The sequence below is a fragment of the Exophiala xenobiotica genome (assembly GCF_000835505.1).
Source record: "Exophiala xenobiotica strain CBS 118157 unplaced genomic scaffold supercont1.7, whole genome shotgun sequence".
NCBI classification, from domain to species: domain Eukaryota; kingdom Fungi; phylum Ascomycota; class Eurotiomycetes; order Chaetothyriales; family Herpotrichiellaceae; genus Exophiala; species Exophiala xenobiotica.
The window spans coordinates 2950454-2965345 of record NW_013562488.1 but is presented as its reverse complement, the minus strand read 5'-3'; the positions used below and the strand labels follow the sequence as shown (position 1 = coordinate 2965345).

The window sequence follows — 14892 nt, the reverse complement described above, 5'->3', positions numbered from 1 at the left end:
AGGTAGGGTCGGTAGGTTAAGGTAAGTCCAAGGCACTTAAGTCTATTCTCCAGCCGCACCCCTCTCGAGCCTTCGTGCATCGTGAATTCCTCGTGTCCATACTGATTACTAGTACTCCGTAGTGGTCTTAGGGATTTGTGCCTCCATGGTGACTCACAGCGTGCACAGATGAGCAAAAATGAAGCACGAAAGCACGAAAGCACGAAAGCACAAAGGCGCAAAAACACCAAAATACTCCGTTTCAGCCTTTTGACAGACCAACATGCAGTTCTTTTCTTCGTGTGCAGGCAACATACAAGGTAGCCTATTGCGAGCCCTTTGTTCCAAAACCTTACATCAATGACACTAACCGGACGACACGGGGGCGGACCGGACAGAAAAGATCAAAAGCCCTATAGCTCCTGGCTCGCCCAACTGGCCTCCAGCCTCTCCGCCTCGAGAAGAGCATCGACATCCAGATCCTTCGACTTCTTCGTGACGCTATCGTCCAAGAAGTCCAGTCCAGCCATGGCTTCCCCACCGCATGCCTGACCTAGAGTCAAGAAGGCAAAGTGTCCTCCCACGACCGGCCGGGCGAAGAAATTGGGCCCGGGAAACCCGCCGCGACCTTCAGTCATGTGCAGATCCGTCAACGGTCGATCCGTGTCCGTCTCGTTGACCCACTTTGCGACGGACTGCAGTATTCCAGCTCGGACCTTGGGCGCGGCGACCGCCATAGCGAAGAACTCCCAATCCGTCTTGGTATATAAATGCCGTGAGTCCAATGGCAATCCATACTTCTGGCGTACCGCCCAATACCAATCGCTCTGTAGTTGGTAGATGTGCTTCGGCACGAATCCATCCTTGTCGCCTTCAATCTTCTTAAGTGGTTTCTGGTACTCGTATCGTCCTCCTATGCTCGGTGGAACACTCGAAGTATTTTCCGACCCGAGATGGAAGCACAGCAGGCTGTCCGCGTACAGATTGTATGTCGTCGTCCATGAACCGTACCAGTCGTAGGCGAGCTTCGCATGAGTCTTATCACGAGAAATACCAAATTCTTCCCATTTGGCAATGTAGACCTTGGAAATGTTATTGTAGACCTTGGCGTCTTCGTAATTCTCAACAAGCTCTGACAGACCCGCCATAGCCTTGATGCCGATGATGCCTTTAAGTGCCAGATTGGTTTGCAGCGCCAGCCAGCCAGCAAAGTCGTCGGTCGACAACTGATTGTGAGGTTCCAAGGAAAAGTCCACAACATAACTCGTCCATTGCTTCCACAATCGATAACTCCTGCTCACCCATTTTTTAGCCCTTTTGAGACTTTCCGACTGCCCAACGTAAGCATTGTCAATGTAGGACAGACCACCTTCTCTGCCAACAGAAAGCGGACTGAGGCTCTCACTCGTCGATGTCGGACCTGGCACCCCGCTCATAGGTTGCCAAGTTTCAGAGACAGACGTATTTGCCCCGTTCTTCAGGGAATTTGCTAGAGCAAGACCCATGATAAGAATGTTTCCGCATTCTTCCACCGGCATATACTCATCCCTTCCGAGAGGATGTCCGGTCGCATTGGGAAAGTGGGCACCGAGGTCGTGCATTGCATACTTGTTCGGGTATTGTCCGCTTAACATGTGCTCGATCAATGGCTCAAGCAAGTATCCGAGCCACCGAGGATTCGTGTACAGGAAGAATGGAAAAGCAGGGAAGATGACGTCTATTGTCTGGAAGTTGCCGTTGGACGAGATCTCCTTCAGAAACAGGATGGGATCATCGGGAGTACCGGAAAAGCTTGTGGCGCCCAGCACCTGCCGAGCAGACAGAGCCACAATGTCCACATAATCCTCTGCTCCGGACTTGTAAGCATCGGCGGCCAGCTGGGCCGAGTAGTTGTACGCTAGTTCTTTGGCGGAGTAGAAATCCAGATAGTGGAATGTGAGCAATTTGTCGACCGTGGTGAAGTAGGACTCCCATAAAGGTCGCATATACGTCAAACCCCGAGCGGCAGCAAATTGTACGACTGGATCCTGGATGTGGGCAATGGTAAACGTGATGCTGTCATGGTGGACGGACTCGGCGCTATAGTTCATGGCGAAGGATTTCGAGAAGGCAAAGACTGGCTCCTGGTCCATGATGGGACGGAAGTGGGAATCAACCAAGTTTTGAAGAGTCCCTGTCCTCGAGAAGCGCTGCCTCAGAAGCGCGGAAGTACCGACTTCGTGTCGGACATCTGCTGGGGCAGAGAAATGCAGGCTACCCCATTCAGCACGATCTTGGAACTCTGTAAATAGTTGTTCGACTTCTCTTCGAAATTGCCACGTCTTGAAGCCTTTGCCCATGCCATCCAGAGGCCTTTGATCGAGTTCCCAGACAATCTTGCTGCCTCTGTCCCCGCTCACCCATTGGCCATTAACATCGATGTAGATGTCCACCGCGACGTTGCCAGCAACATAGACGGTGACGTAGCTTGCGGGTAGCGACTGCCTGACAGTAGACGTAGGAGTTATAGGAGACAGAAAAGAAAGAGTGATGTCGAGATGGCTCAAGGCGGAGTAGGACGAGGTGAGAGGGAGAGAGTAGGACAGGTTGGTGGTCGAGGCATCGTACTGAGCCCCACGGTAAACAGGGTAAGAGATAGTATAACTACAGCAGATTAGCCATTGGGAGGCACAGTGGAGTTCCGCGATCTTTACTTGTCGCCCTCACTACGTAGCGAGTCTTGCGGTCTCCCAAGCAGTGGATACACCGTCCTTTGTTCTCCCACACTGGCTAGAACGGAGAAGCCGATTTCCTGACCGGTCCAAAACATGGGCCATTTTTCCCAAGGGAGATCCCTCGCATTCTGTAGCCAAGTACTCAGGTAGGGGTTTCGCACGATGAGAGGTAAGACAGGAGGTGTCAGGCGGGAAGAGTCGACGACGGAGGGAAGGACAGCCGCTAGCACTGCCCACGCGGAGACCAGCCGCATGGTGAGAGACACAGAATGAACGATGCCGGGTTATAACGATGCCCGAACGAAAGAACGAGACGCAAGTTGCTCTGGAGTTTTCTCTGAAGGAGGAGAGAAACGAAGGATGCAGAGTGAAGCTCGTTGAAGTGAAGGCCCCAATACGCAGGTGGTGCAGGGTACAGGTCAGCCGACACAGGCGAGCACTGCGATGACGGCATTTGAGGTCCGCTGTGTCACCTCCAACCTTAGGCATCTAGCCCCCCAGCTAGCCCCTATTAGGTAGCCTTGGTAGGTACCGACGGAGGCATGGGTCCGCCTATTCCTTGGCCCAAGGCAGCCCGCTATGCCTGTTCCTATCTCCCTCTAGATGTGTCACTTCTGCAGTTCTATTGGTTGCTCCGACTCTGGTGCGTGGACATTTTTCTGCAAACATTGACGCTTTGAAGAGCCTTTATATTTGCCATAAACCCTTACTTGTTGGTTTCTAGACTACAAACATTTCATTCTTCTGTCATCAGATAAGTGTCGCTATGGACGTCCAGAACAAGGAAGCTGTCCTCGCTCCCGAGGCGTCTCCCTCCACCCAGCCTCAGGATGTCGAGAAACAAGACGGACCACAAGACACGCGTCCACTCCATACCTCCGCCTTCAAGAGCCTGGGACTTCTCGACCAGTTCCTTGCCTTGTGGATATTTCTGGCCATGCTAATAGGCATCCTGCTTGGGAACTTCGTCCCTAATACTGGTCCTGCTTTGCAACGTGGTGAGTTTGTCGGAGTGTCAGTGCCAATTGGTGAGTCAGGTCCTTCTGCATCAATATACATGGTCTGACTCCGACGCTAGCGGTTGGTCTGCTCGTTATGATGTATCCCATACTGTGCAAAGTTCGGTTCGAGACCCTTCATCACTCTTTTCGAGAGAAAGCATTGTGGGTGCAGATTGGCTTCAGCATTGTAGTCAACTGGATTATTGCTCCTTTATTCATGGTATGGATGGTCTCTGCAATGTTTTGTACGATAAGCTGATCGATATGTAGCTTGCTCTGGCATGGGCTTTCCTTCCAGATGAGCCCGCCTTGCGAGAGGGTTTGATTCTGGTCGGCATTGCACGATGTATTGCCATGGTGTTGATCTGGACCGGCCTGGCGGGAGGTGACAACGAGTACTGTGCAATCCTGGTTGCCATCAACTCCCTTCTTCAAATGATCCTATTTGCACCACTTGCAGTCCTCTTTATTGTCGACATTAGCCATTCTCACGAGGGCGTCGACGTCGACTACCGCCCGGTGGCAAAGAGCGTTGGCGTCTTCCTCGGCATTCCGCTCGCAGCTGCCATCGTGACGCGCTTTACTCTACGAAACTTGGTGGGAAAGGAATGGTACGAGAGGGTATACCTCAAGCTGATCGGTCCATTGTCATTGATCGGCTTACTGTTCACCATCATTGTCCTCTTTGGATCACAAGGCCGGCGGGTCGTCCACCAAATCGTCTCAGTTGTCAGAGTGGCGGCGCCGCTGGTAGTGTACTTTGCTGTCATATTCACTTTGACATTGCTGATAATGAGGAGATTTGGATTCGGCTACCGACTGGCCTGTACTCAGAGCTTCACGGCCGCAAGTAACAACTTTGAGTTGGCCATTGCCGTGGCCATTGCAACATATGGTGTGGATAGTGACCAGGCCCTTGCGGCAACGGTGGGACCGTTGATTGAGGTTCCAGTCTTGCTTGGCTTGGTATATGTGGTCAGATGGTATGGACGACGAAAGAACTGGACCGCTTAGCCCTGTTTGGAAGATCTTTCATGTCTGGCTGGTTAGATATCCCTCCTGCGCTTGCCTGGCATTCATATCATTCAGTACTCGAAATAGCACTTGAGTGTTGAGCCGACTCCCGGTGTTTGGGCTGAAAGCTGTCGCCAGCCGTGTCTTGATCTCCTCCATCTCTAATGATGTGGAATCGTACTGTTCGATCATACTCTTCGCCCCTGAGCATGGCACCGTATTGCAGTCGTCTGGCACAAGCGTGGCGGTCTGCGGAACATGAAAGGTATCGCAGGAAAGTCCATTGTGACTGGATGTACCGGAGCCACCGGCGTCTGAGCCGAAAAGCCAGTCGTACGACGGCATTGGTGAAGGGTCATTCGTCTGAGGCGGCGTGGCCACAAGGGTTGGTTGGGCACTCGTCAATGGACAAGTGTAGTGAGCGTCGTACGAATGGAACGCCTCAGGGTTGATGTTCGCCTGGGGAGTACAGTAGGAGGGCGAAAATGCCGTAGAACAAGGAATACCGTGATACTGTTGCATAGATTGGTTGCACAGCGAATATCGTTGGCCACTATCTGTATGTTGAAATTTTGGTTTAATTTGTCGATTTGAAGCCGCCGCGATATAATCCCCATGACTGTGAATGTTCTTCCGTCTGAGAGGGTCTGCAACATCTCGGCTGATTCCAGCTGTATTCAAAAGACTTCGGAGTCGAGCATTTTCGGCCTGGAGGTCGGCGAAGGCCACACGTTGCATTTCAGCCTCGCGACAGACAGCGTGACATTCATTCAGCCGTCTCTCAAGCTCAGCCAGGTACTCTGCCCGGCGAGCACGGCTTCGCCTCTGATTATCTCGAATGCGTTCTTGCTTGGTTCTAGTGGCCGGCGGCGGGGAGCTGTGAGTGGGAGCCATGTGTGAGGACACGGACGTAGACCACTAGTAATTGCAGTATCAACATATAAGTATCCTGGCGACGCACTTGACCTCACCGCGACCATAATCAGCGTGGGCCATAAACGGCAACAAACCAGCGAAGGTCCATGTCCCCTTCCGAGGTGAATGAACCCGTTCGAGTGGCTGAATAACAAGGGACACACAATTGGCTATCCATCGGCCCCCAGAAACGTTTCTTATCATGGGGACACGTAAACCGGCTGAACGAAGGCTCATATCGCTGTTGTACCCGTTGTACACCGATCGAACAACACGGCAAAACGTTGCGGTGGTCTGGGACGCGCATAAGATGAGGAAGTCGAGCCAGAAACGGCTTAGGATACGAGTGGCAAGGCTAATTGTGAGGCATTGTGCATGAGCCAGGGGTCAAAGGAGGCTTCCCACTCGATCAGGCGAGATGCTTAAAGACCGCAGCGAATGATGATGCTGACGCATTGAGCGTGGAGCAGAAGGCCTTATCCAAGGTGGCTGCATGTCGAGGATTGAGGATGGGCAGTTGAGGCAATTGTGCCCAAGTCCTTAGCCGGATGCGAGAGACTCTTCGGCGTGGTCCATTGACACATTCTGCGGGTCTTCAACTTGGCCGGAGACTCAGTCAACAAACGATGCAGCAGAAGAAGAGTACCTAGGTATCTTCGGTAGGCTCTGGCAATATCAAGCACGGCACGCCACTGGAAATGATGAACGGGGAGGTTGCTGTAGGTGGGCGCGCTGCTGCTTCTCCTGGCTCAAGGCTGAACCGGCGTCGGCAGCGGCCACTCTTCCCCCGACGCATTCTCAAAGGCTTCATTTCTCAATTTTCTTCTCCTTTTCCTCTCCACTACCCACGTGTGTACTGTGTACGAGGCACGTTCATGAATCATATGTTACTTCAGCTGAGTGCAGGATGTCTCACTCCAAGCTTGAGCTTCCCTTCGGCTCGAGCCTTACCCACATACGGACAGGAATATCCTTGTGGAGTGTTCGCATTGCACCGCCAACGGCCGAAAGACAGACGCAGACCAGCAACTGAGGCAGTCTCGTCGAGTTATTTTTGGTCAGCGCATGTCACTTGATGCGTCACCGTCCACAGAGCGAGCCGTTTGCCTACTTGAACATGATGCCAGCCGACATTGCAAGATAGGCTTCATGAGCACCATCGCGAATCTTGAGGGATCATTGGTCCTTTTCCCGAGGCAACAGCAGGGGGCCTCTGCCTTGCGAGACAGTGATATGCCGCCGTCAGCCATGGCCCGCTCACAGGCTATTCTCCCTCCTTTGTCAGCACGCACGTCAACTAGCAGATCCAATTCCGCTGTGGCAAACAGAAGCTACACGTCGAGGCTTGTGCCATTTCAATATCACCCACCATATCATATTACTCTCTCGAATGGTGCGCAGCCTCCCGACCAGCAATCCTCCCGAATATCAACGCCTCGGCAAAATTGGTACTGCTTTGATATGCATGGCCCCAAATACTCCCAAGCTCTCCAGCACCGTACAGCCCTCCTATCGGGTTTCCATCGACATCAATGATCTGCGCCTTCTCGTTCCTTCTCGCCCATCCCTGAGTATTATACAGCATCGGCATCATCCTCACCGCGCAGAATGGACCGTTCAAGGGCGGGAGGGTGTCAGAATCTCGACCAAAAAGCTCATCAGAATCTTGTTTACAGGTATGATTCCAGATTTCAACCGTTTGTTCCAACTCTGGCAAGTTGGGCTTCACCGCCAGCTCCTTCAACGAGTCCGACACGATGATCCATCCCTTCATGATCTCTGCTTCGCTATGCTGCGACCACTGATAGCCATCCACAACGACTGGTTGACTGAACATGTCCACGGTGGGTGACTTGTCGGGATCCAGCATATTCTTCTTGTCACTGATCAAATACATGGGGTCGTGTCTTGCACCACCCGTGTATGAATCCTGCGCCATGGTTTCGACGTGTGCCCGGTGCGACTCGACCAGCATCTCATCGACGAACTGTTTCCCTTCGCGGTTTATGTAGATGAAACCAGGTTTCCGCAGGCCCAGAGCAAAGCCACATCTCTCGCCTTCCGGGTGAAAGCCAAATGCTGTCGCCTCGGCTCATGTGCCATAACTGTGCTCCCAACTCTTGCGCCAATTTGATCCCGTCACCATAGTTGTACGGAGAACCGAGCACCCCTAGCTCACGCGAACTTATCCAGTCTCGGCGCAAGGGGACATTGTTTTCGAACCCTCCCGTACTGAGAACAACGGCCTTTGCAGAAATCCGCTCTCCGCTCTCGAGCCGCACTCCGGTGACTGTATCTTTCTCATCGTCCTTGAGTATCCTTGACACTTTGACCGATGTCCTCACCTCTATGGACGGTTGTTGCTGAATGTGTGAGTCAAGCAATTCCCAAATCCTCCTCCCCCCCAGTTGGTGCCGGGCATCTCTCCGTCTGTTTCAAATGCAGCACGTTGAGCTCCAGTCCCTTTGCATTTTTCAGGTGAGGAAACGTGATTCGCGGTATCACGTAGGTATACCTTCTTCATGTCAGCATCCTGCCGTTTCAACCATACTAGACCAAAGAAGGCAGAAATTCAGGTGAGGATAAAGGTGGGTCTGGAGTGAGTGCGAAAGAGGCCTTGCATCTTGTCATAATTTGTGTCGTCCAACTCCCCTCCAAGCGACTTCAGCCAGTCCGGTAGTTCATACAGTCCCGTGGCAAATTCCCTAATGACCTCTCTCGGCGTGGGATGCTGCGTGGCTTCGGTGAGATAGTCTGTCCACTGATGCCCTTCGTCGCGCAGCATTTCGTCATTGAAGTTCATGGGGAATGTCATGTTCGCGGAGGAGACGAACGAGTTGCCGCCTCCCTTGACGCATTTTTCGAGAATGAGGATTCCCTGCGCCCCTTGGGCGGCGGCTTCGAGAGCAGCACTGGCAACCTGCTGCGCCGTAGCCGAGGATGACCACGTCGTATGCGCTGTGGCATTGTCGTTGCTGTTTGATATTGTGGAAGGAGTCTCAAAATCAACAAGCTAATTACAATACAGGATCGAGTTTCTGTTTCTGACAGTCAGCCTAGGACGAAACCCCAAGACTTGGGCACTTTGGGATAGGTACTGGTAGTACGGATAGCAATAAATAAGCTTTTGGTGTATATATACAAGGCTACGAGTAGTGATATCAAGGCTGAAAAAGGGGTTTTCGGAATTCGCCTACACGGTAGAGTACATGATCATAAGTTTTGTCACCATGACGTTAGACGAGAGGGTACATCACTGCAGGACTACTGTATTCCTCGTAGAACTCCGGTCGCATGGACTTGTAAAAAAAAGAAAGACTTTTCGCAGAGACCGGTTGCAACATCCTAATGGGCGAATACCGCCCTCAGCCTTGCGCCACCTGAAGGCTAATACGAGTTTTACTGCGACTGCAAGTATGATACAAAAACTCATCGAGGCGAGGTGAAGGTAGATGGGATCAGATTCTCTTTTTCTTCGATGACCACCGCGAGAGCTAGCTTCCGAAGAACCCGTGGCAAAACCCTTTCGATCTACTCCTATGAGGTGTTGGGGAAGTGATGGTGGAGAACACAGAATGCCATCGACGCTGTACTACTAGTACTTACAAGACGGCAATTGGGTGTCTGCCAGGTGGCTCGGGTGGATTTACACCTCAGTTACTCCGTACTCCATACTGTAAAGTGCCTGCTCGTTCTCCACGGCCGGCAAAAGTACCGGAACACACATTGGCAATCTGACTGCAATACCTTAGGTTGGGGAGACACCAACAAGCCCAATAAAGAGAAGAGCAAAATGTCTCACGAAACGAAAACGCAGAAGACAGATCAAAAAAAACCAATGATTGCTCGAGTTCCAACCTAACCCTCATAACAATTTTTGACGAGATGACAGACACAATCCCTTGGTGTCATGCCTTGTGAACTTTCGAACTTGGAACTTCGAGCTTCAAACGGGATAGAAGCTACAACTTCGATTTCCCACCGCTCACCCTGTTAAGCTGGAGCACATCACGCTCCTCCAGACCATACTGCTTCAGCAACTCTCTGGTCTTGTCCTTCTGTGCCTGAATCCTCTTCAACAGCGCTGGACCACGCTTGTTTTCATTGCGGCCCAGTTGCAGCATGTGCACCTCATCAGGTCCATCGACGATTCTCATCGTCCGTCCACTGGCCCACATTTTGGCCAGGGGCGTGTCTTGAGACACACCGGCGCCGCCATAGGCTTGAATGGCGCGGTCGAGCACGTCCAACAGCATCGAGGGCACTTGGACCTTGACTTCGGCGATCTCCTTGAGCGCGTCCTTGGCGTTGGACTGGTCGATCTTGATGGCGGCGTTGAGCACGGCAAGTCTGGCCGAGTCGATTTCGATGCGGGATTTGGCCACTCGTTCGAGCATGATGCCGTGCTCGGACAGCTGTTTGCCGAATGGTCGCTTGGCCGGGTCGTTGAGTCGGGCGAGGAAGTACTCGAGTGCTTTTTCGGCCTGGGGTTTCGTGTCTGGTTAGAATTTGGGCCATTCGGTTTACGAAAGGAGGGAGGGAGGGAGGGAGGGAAGGGGAAAATAAGACTTACAGAGCCAACCGATCTCATGGCGTGGTGAATTCTGCCGGGGCCAAGACGGCCTTGGACGACCTCGAAGCCTCGTCCTTCGCCGAGGACCATATTGCTCTTGTGCACTCGGACATTGTTGAAAGAGATGTGGCCATGGCCGTGCGGGGCGTCGTCAAAGCCCATGACGGAAAGCATGCGGTGGATGGTGATGCCTGGGGTGTCGGCGGGGACGAGGATGACTGATTGTTGTTTGTAGGGGCTCTTGTTGTTGGGGTCGGATTTGCCCATGACAATGTAGATCTTGCACCGGCGGTCACCAGCGCCGCTGGACCACCATTTCTACTATCATGTTAGTTGGGAAAGATCAACGATAAAAAGGTGGGCGGAATGTGAACGCACCTGTCCATTGAGAACCCAATAGTCGCCGTCTTTGCGCATGTTGAGTTCAATGTTGGTGGCGTCACTGCTCGCCACTTGAGGCTCGGTCATCAAGAAAGCTGATCGGATCTGGCCGTCCAGCAATTGACCCAGCCATTGCTTTTTCTGTTCTTCGGTGCCGTATTTGGCGATGACTTCCATGTTGCCTGTGTCGGGAGCAGCACAATTTGTGGCTTCGCTGGCAGTGACACTCTTGCCGAGGTATTCTGCCATCAAGCCGTATTCGAGATTGCTAAAGCCGGCGCCTTCTTTGAAATGGTTTTTGGGCAGGAACATGTTCCAAAGCCCAAGTTTCTTGGCCTTGGCTTTCAAGTCTTCAATGACTTGTGGATGGGAGTCGAAGCGAGCAACGGTGCCTTGGCCGATTTGTTGCTTGAAGACGGCATCGGCGGGGATGCATTCCTCCTCGACAAATTTCTCGACCTATATCAAGCGGTTAAGATGGTACCTCTGGAAAACAAAAGCAACAGGGGTTTGTTTTACCAGATCCAGAGTCCTCTTTGCCCGCTCACTCACCCATGGGCGAGCAATGACTGGGATTCGTTCCGATGCGGGGATGTGGCCAGTGGCACTGTTGAGAAGGTAGGGAACAGACATGTTGAACGACTTAGTGGGCAAAGGGATCTGGGGTAGGATGGAGGTAAGATGGAGTGATGGAGATTGATATATAATGTGAACAGGGAAAGGAGAGATGTTTGACTTCGTGATCGAGTTGATGTGATGAGCGTGGATCAGCTTCCTACGGTAAAGGCTGGACCAGCTTCCGAATTGCCGAGGCTGTTGTACGGAATTGGAGATGGCACGAGATGGCACGAGATGGCCGTAATCAAATCTCGACTTCCGATTGCTCCATGACCACTACACTTGGGACCTGGGATTCTACCACTGGGTGACCACAGTCCTTACCCCAGACCACGCCCATCACGCTGTTACCTCTACGAAGTACTACAGTAGCTTGTCAGGCCACTGGTAACTGGTTGGAAGGTGGCCTTCCCTTTCCCTGAGGGCTCGTAATTGCAAGTACTTGTATTTCGGCTACAGGTCTGTGTCAGTCAACCCTTACTCCGTAGATCAGATCACCACCCAGTGCCTGCAATGCTGATGATCTCTGCCATTGTGCAGTCCAGTGGCATGCTCGATTATGGCCCTGCCCAAACTGAAGGCCGCCGCATGCCATCTCGCGCCAGTCTTTCTCTCAGCTTACAAAACGACCGAAAAAACAATTAGTTTCATCCATTATGCCGCGGCTAAATCGGCCAAATTGGTCGTGTTTCCCGAGTCTTCGATACCAGGATTTCCTTACTGGTCGTCCATACTTGCACCTTCCCAAGGCCACGACTTCTTTAAGCAGATCGCTCGGCAGTCTGTGTACGTCGATGGGGAGGAGATCGGTGCCATCCGTCGTGCAGCATCCCGGCTGGGTGTTATGGTCAGTCTAGGCATCTCGGAAAAAGTACGATATAGCTCTGCGACCTTGTTCAATTCAAACCTGATTATTGGAGACAATGGCCAAATCCTGGTGCATCACCGTAAGCTGATGCCGACGTTCTTTGAGAAATTGACGTGGTCCCCCGGTGATGGCTACGGCCTGCGAGTGGCGGACACCAAACACGGAAAAATAGGGGCACTGATATGTGGCGAAAACACCAATCCCCTAGCAAGATATGCTCTCATGGCGCAAGGGGAGCAAGTGCACATCTCGACATGGCCCGCCATCTGGCCTACCAGGTTACCCAAGAAGGGAGAGACCGGGCCCGCCGTCGGCAACTACGATAACGTCAAATCAAATACCACCAGAGCTGCAGCTCACTGCTTCGAAGCAAAGTGCTTCGGGATACAGTGTGCCGGGTTTCTCGACGAAGCAAATATAGAGGGTATTGCTGCGATGACAGAGGATCCCCAGCAAACGAGGAAAATCCTCTCAAGCTACCCACAAGCCTTGACTCAGTTTCTTGATCCAGATGGCCAAGTAATAGATTCGCATGCTTTTACGTTGATGGGTGCTCGACGTACCGCTGCTTGGCTGGACAATGAAGAAGGAATCCTACTTGCGACTCTAGATCTGAACAAGTGCGTGGAAGGGAAGCAATACCACGATGTGGTAGGAGGATATCAGAGGCTAGATGTGTTCAGCCTGCAAATCAATCGGAGGAGACTCCGGCCGGCCACCTTCAAAGATCAAGATCCCGATCCTCCAATTCCGGTGGAAAAGCAAAAGGATCAAAAGGACCTCGGTCTGGAGGCCAGTCTTCAACGAGCGCTCAAGGTGCACGACTAACTGAGGTCCCTAGTCTTTCCCATCCCGTGTATCAAGGACCATCTAATGGCAAACACCACTCGTTGTCTTCTCTGTACTACCGCCACCTATCCTGGTTGTAGGGATTTCAAGTTGGTTCATCGTCATCCGTCATCACGTGATTGAATTAGATAATCACAGATCCCCGACAGTCCCGTCTCCATCTTGACTGACCTTGACGTCGCATTCTCAGGGTTTGCGCTGCGCGGAAATTCTAGACTCTAGACTCGTTCTCGTCGTCCTTGTTCTTCAATAATTGCCGCCTTGGTCCTTCCGCGCTTCTCTTCATTGATTGTATTTTAGCCTCCCTTCGTTCTCCCTCTCTCGTCGTGATCTCCGGCAACGCGGATTGGGAACCTTGTGACGTTCATGACATTTTCCACGGCTACTCCGAAGCCTTTTCCGGGTACTCGAAAAGGAGAAGAAAACCTCATACCACAATCCCAGGAGACTGGGCAAGTGGTTCCGGAAGGACACGATGCCAACGCGGCTACGGTGACAAAGGAGAAGCCTGTGGCTAAGCCATGGGCTCATTTTGTTGCAGGAGGGTACAACAAGCCATCCCAGCGCAGCCTGCCGGGCAAATCGAAACTGACGGATTTCTAGCATCGGTGGCATGACCGCAGCAGCCTTGACTTCTCCTCTCGATGTTCTTAAAACCCGTTTACAATCCGACTTCTACCAGGCGCAATTACAAGCGCTGCATGCCCAGCACCACTACCCTCAGAAAACCACTCTCACCTCGATCCCTCGATCCGCATATTTCCATATTGCAGAGACTGTACAAATACTACGGTCCATACACCAACATGAAGGTTTCCGCGCGCTCTTTCGGGGTCTGGGGGCGAATCTGATTGGCGTTGTTCCTGCCCGAAGCATCAATTTCTACGTCTACGGTAATGGCAAGAGGATACTTAATAATTACTTCAATCCGGAAGGTCGAGAGAATGTCTGGAGCGTACATCTTGCAGCGGCAGCCATTGCCGGAATCGCCACGGGCACTGCGACCAATCCCATATGGTTGGTAAAGACCAGATTGCAACTCGACAAGAATACCGCTAGTCACGATCCGACACGAGGAAGACAGTACAAGAACAGCTGGGACTGTATCAAGCAGACTGTCCGACACGAGGGTATCAGAGGCCTGTATCGTGGACTGTCGGCTTCGTATCTGGGAGTCACAGAATCTACGCTGCAATGGGTATTGTACGAGAGGCTGAAATTGTCTCTTGCACGGCGCGAAGCCAGGCGGTTGAACACTCCAGGATATCGACGGACGTGGCTAGATGATGCAGAAGAATTTGGGGGGAAATTCACCGCTGCTGCTGGAGCGAAGGGTGTCGCTGCCGCCATCACATATCCGCATGAAGTGGTCAGAACGAGGTTACGACAGGCGCCAACCATGACGACCGAGACTGGCAAGGTGACTGTCAAGTATACTGGTCTGGTGCAGTGTTTCCGACTGGTTGCGAAAGAGGAGGGGGTGGCTGGTTTGTACGGAGGCATGACGCCGCACTTGCTTCGAGCAGTCCCCAGTGCGGCTATCATGTTTGGAACGTGAGTGCTTGTCCGGTCCGTATTGACGCCTATTGCTGACAGATGGGATCTAGGTATGAGGTTATCCTGCGACTGTTCGGGACAACTTCCTGATGTGGAACCCGAGGAAGGGTTCCTCTGCATTGTACAAAACAATGTCCTCTTCGTCGGTATCCTTCTCCTCCACAAGCGGATGCTGTACACCAATCCGGCAACTTCGCCAAATCAAAAGTTTGCATTGGGTCAGGCGCAAATCAGAATGGGTTGGGAAGGAAACATCTTTTCTTCAGTGCGGCCGATACCCTTCTCCTGTATGATGAACCATGTATATTATGCTTAACTAGAGCAATGGCTTAGAGAACTAAGCTCGTAATCCAGACACTTTTGGCTTTCTCACTTCACTCCTAGAACCTCCACCTCCGTAATCACGTGACCGTTTATTTACAT

General features: G+C 52.2%; 8 protein-coding genes across 9 annotated transcripts; 3 read left to right on the top strand and 5 right to left on the bottom strand.

Moving 5' to 3' along the window:
- Positions 1-218: 218 nt before the first annotated feature.
- PV05_11800 (uncharacterized protein) lies at positions 219-3081 on the bottom strand. Its single transcript, XM_013455317.1, has 2 exons — positions 2673-3081; positions 219-2622 (listed from the first exon to the last, which is right to left on the bottom strand). The coding sequence occupies exons 1-2, from the start codon at positions 2945-2947 to the stop codon at positions 393-395; spliced, it is 2505 nt and encodes an 834-aa protein (XP_013310771.1). The 5' UTR covers positions 2948-3081; the 3' UTR covers positions 219-392.
- Positions 3082-3459: 378 nt separating this feature from the next.
- On the top strand, positions 3460-4708 carry PV05_11799 (arsenical-resistance protein; the record flags this gene model as incomplete). The annotated part of the gene is made up of 3 exons (XM_013455316.1): positions 3460-3721; positions 3772-3914; positions 3965-4708. 3 exons carry the CDS (start codon positions 3460-3462, stop codon positions 4706-4708), a joined length of 1149 nt encoding a protein of 382 aa, XP_013310770.1.
- An 18-nt stretch (positions 4709-4726) lies between these two features.
- PV05_11798 (uncharacterized protein) lies at positions 4727-5711 on the bottom strand (the record flags this gene model as incomplete). The annotated part of the gene is made up of 1 exon (XM_013455315.1): positions 4727-5711. The coding sequence occupies exon 1, from the start codon at positions 5600-5602 to the stop codon at positions 4727-4729; it is 876 nt and encodes a 291-aa protein (XP_013310769.1). The 5' UTR covers positions 5603-5711.
- A 1290-nt stretch (positions 5712-7001) lies between these two features.
- On the bottom strand, positions 7002-7562 carry PV05_11797 (uncharacterized protein; the record flags this gene model as incomplete). Its single annotated transcript, XM_013455314.1, has 1 exon — positions 7002-7562. One exon carries the CDS (start codon positions 7560-7562, stop codon positions 7002-7004), a length of 561 nt encoding a protein of 186 aa, XP_013310768.1.
- Positions 7563-8195: 633 nt separating this feature from the next.
- Positions 8196-8438, bottom strand: PV05_11796 (uncharacterized protein; the record flags this gene model as incomplete). Its single annotated transcript, XM_013455313.1, has 1 exon — positions 8196-8438. One exon carries the CDS (start codon positions 8436-8438, stop codon positions 8196-8198), a length of 243 nt encoding a protein of 80 aa, XP_013310767.1.
- A 667-nt stretch (positions 8439-9105) lies between these two features.
- PV05_11795 (uncharacterized protein) lies at positions 9106-11323 on the bottom strand. Its single transcript, XM_013455312.1, has 4 exons — positions 11097-11323; positions 10575-11036; positions 10197-10514; positions 9106-10107 (listed from the first exon to the last, which is right to left on the bottom strand). The coding sequence occupies exons 1-4, from the start codon at positions 11208-11210 to the stop codon at positions 9586-9588; spliced, it is 1416 nt and encodes a 471-aa protein (XP_013310766.1). The 5' UTR covers positions 11211-11323; the 3' UTR covers positions 9106-9585.
- Positions 11324-11507: 184 nt separating this feature from the next.
- PV05_11794 (uncharacterized protein) lies at positions 11508-12950 on the top strand. The gene is made up of 2 exons (XM_013455311.1): positions 11508-11660; positions 11736-12950. Exon 2 carries the CDS (start codon positions 11755-11757, stop codon positions 12889-12891), a length of 1137 nt encoding a protein of 378 aa, XP_013310765.1. The 5' UTR covers positions 11508-11660; positions 11736-11754; the 3' UTR covers positions 12892-12950.
- Positions 12951-13097: 147 nt separating this feature from the next.
- Positions 13098-14840, top strand: PV05_11793. 2 transcript variants are annotated; one of them, XM_013455310.1, is made up of 3 exons: positions 13098-13457; positions 13516-14466; positions 14520-14840. In XM_013455310.1, the coding sequence occupies exons 1-3, from the start codon at positions 13279-13281 to the stop codon at positions 14557-14559; spliced, it is 1170 nt and encodes a 389-aa protein (XP_013310764.1). In that variant the 5' UTR covers positions 13098-13278; the 3' UTR covers positions 14560-14840. The 2 variants fall into 2 exon arrangements, with proteins under 2 accessions (XP_013310764.1, XP_013310763.1); XM_013455309.1 differs by having other exon boundaries at positions 13098-14466.
- The last annotated feature ends 52 nt before the right edge of the window (positions 14841-14892 follow it).

Coding starts and splice junctions, on each gene's coding strand:
- PV05_11794 (XM_013455311.1), top strand. CDS start 11,755: ATGGCCCTGCCCAAACTGAAGGCCGCCGCATGCCATCTCGCGCCAGTC.
- PV05_11793 (XM_013455310.1), top strand. CDS start 13,279: ATGACATTTTCCACGGCTACTCCGAAGCCTTTTCCGGGTACTCGAAAA. Junction 13,458..13,515: donor GCTCATTTTGTTGCAGGAGG/GTACAACAAGCC, acceptor ACGGATTTCTAG/CATCGGTGGCATGACCGCAG. Junction 14,467..14,519: donor GCGGCTATCATGTTTGGAAC/GTGAGTGCTTGT, acceptor GATGGGATCTAG/GTATGAGGTTATCCTGCGAC.
- PV05_11800 (XM_013455317.1), bottom strand. CDS start 2,947: ATGCGGCTGGTCTCCGCGTGGGCAGTGCTAGCGGCTGTCCTTCCCTCC. Junction 2,623..2,672: donor CTACGTAGTGAGGGCGACAA/GTAAAGATCGCG, acceptor AATCTGCTGTAG/TTATACTATCTCTTACCCTG.
- PV05_11795 (XM_013455312.1), bottom strand. CDS start 11,210: ATGTCTGTTCCCTACCTTCTCAACAGTGCCACTGGCCACATCCCCGCA. Junction 11,037..11,096: donor CAAAGAGGACTCTGGATCTG/GTAAAACAAACC, acceptor CGCTTGATATAG/GTCGAGAAATTTGTCGAGGA. Junction 10,515..10,574: donor ATTGGGTTCTCAATGGACAG/GTGCGTTCACAT, acceptor ACATGATAGTAG/AAATGGTGGTCCAGCGGCGC.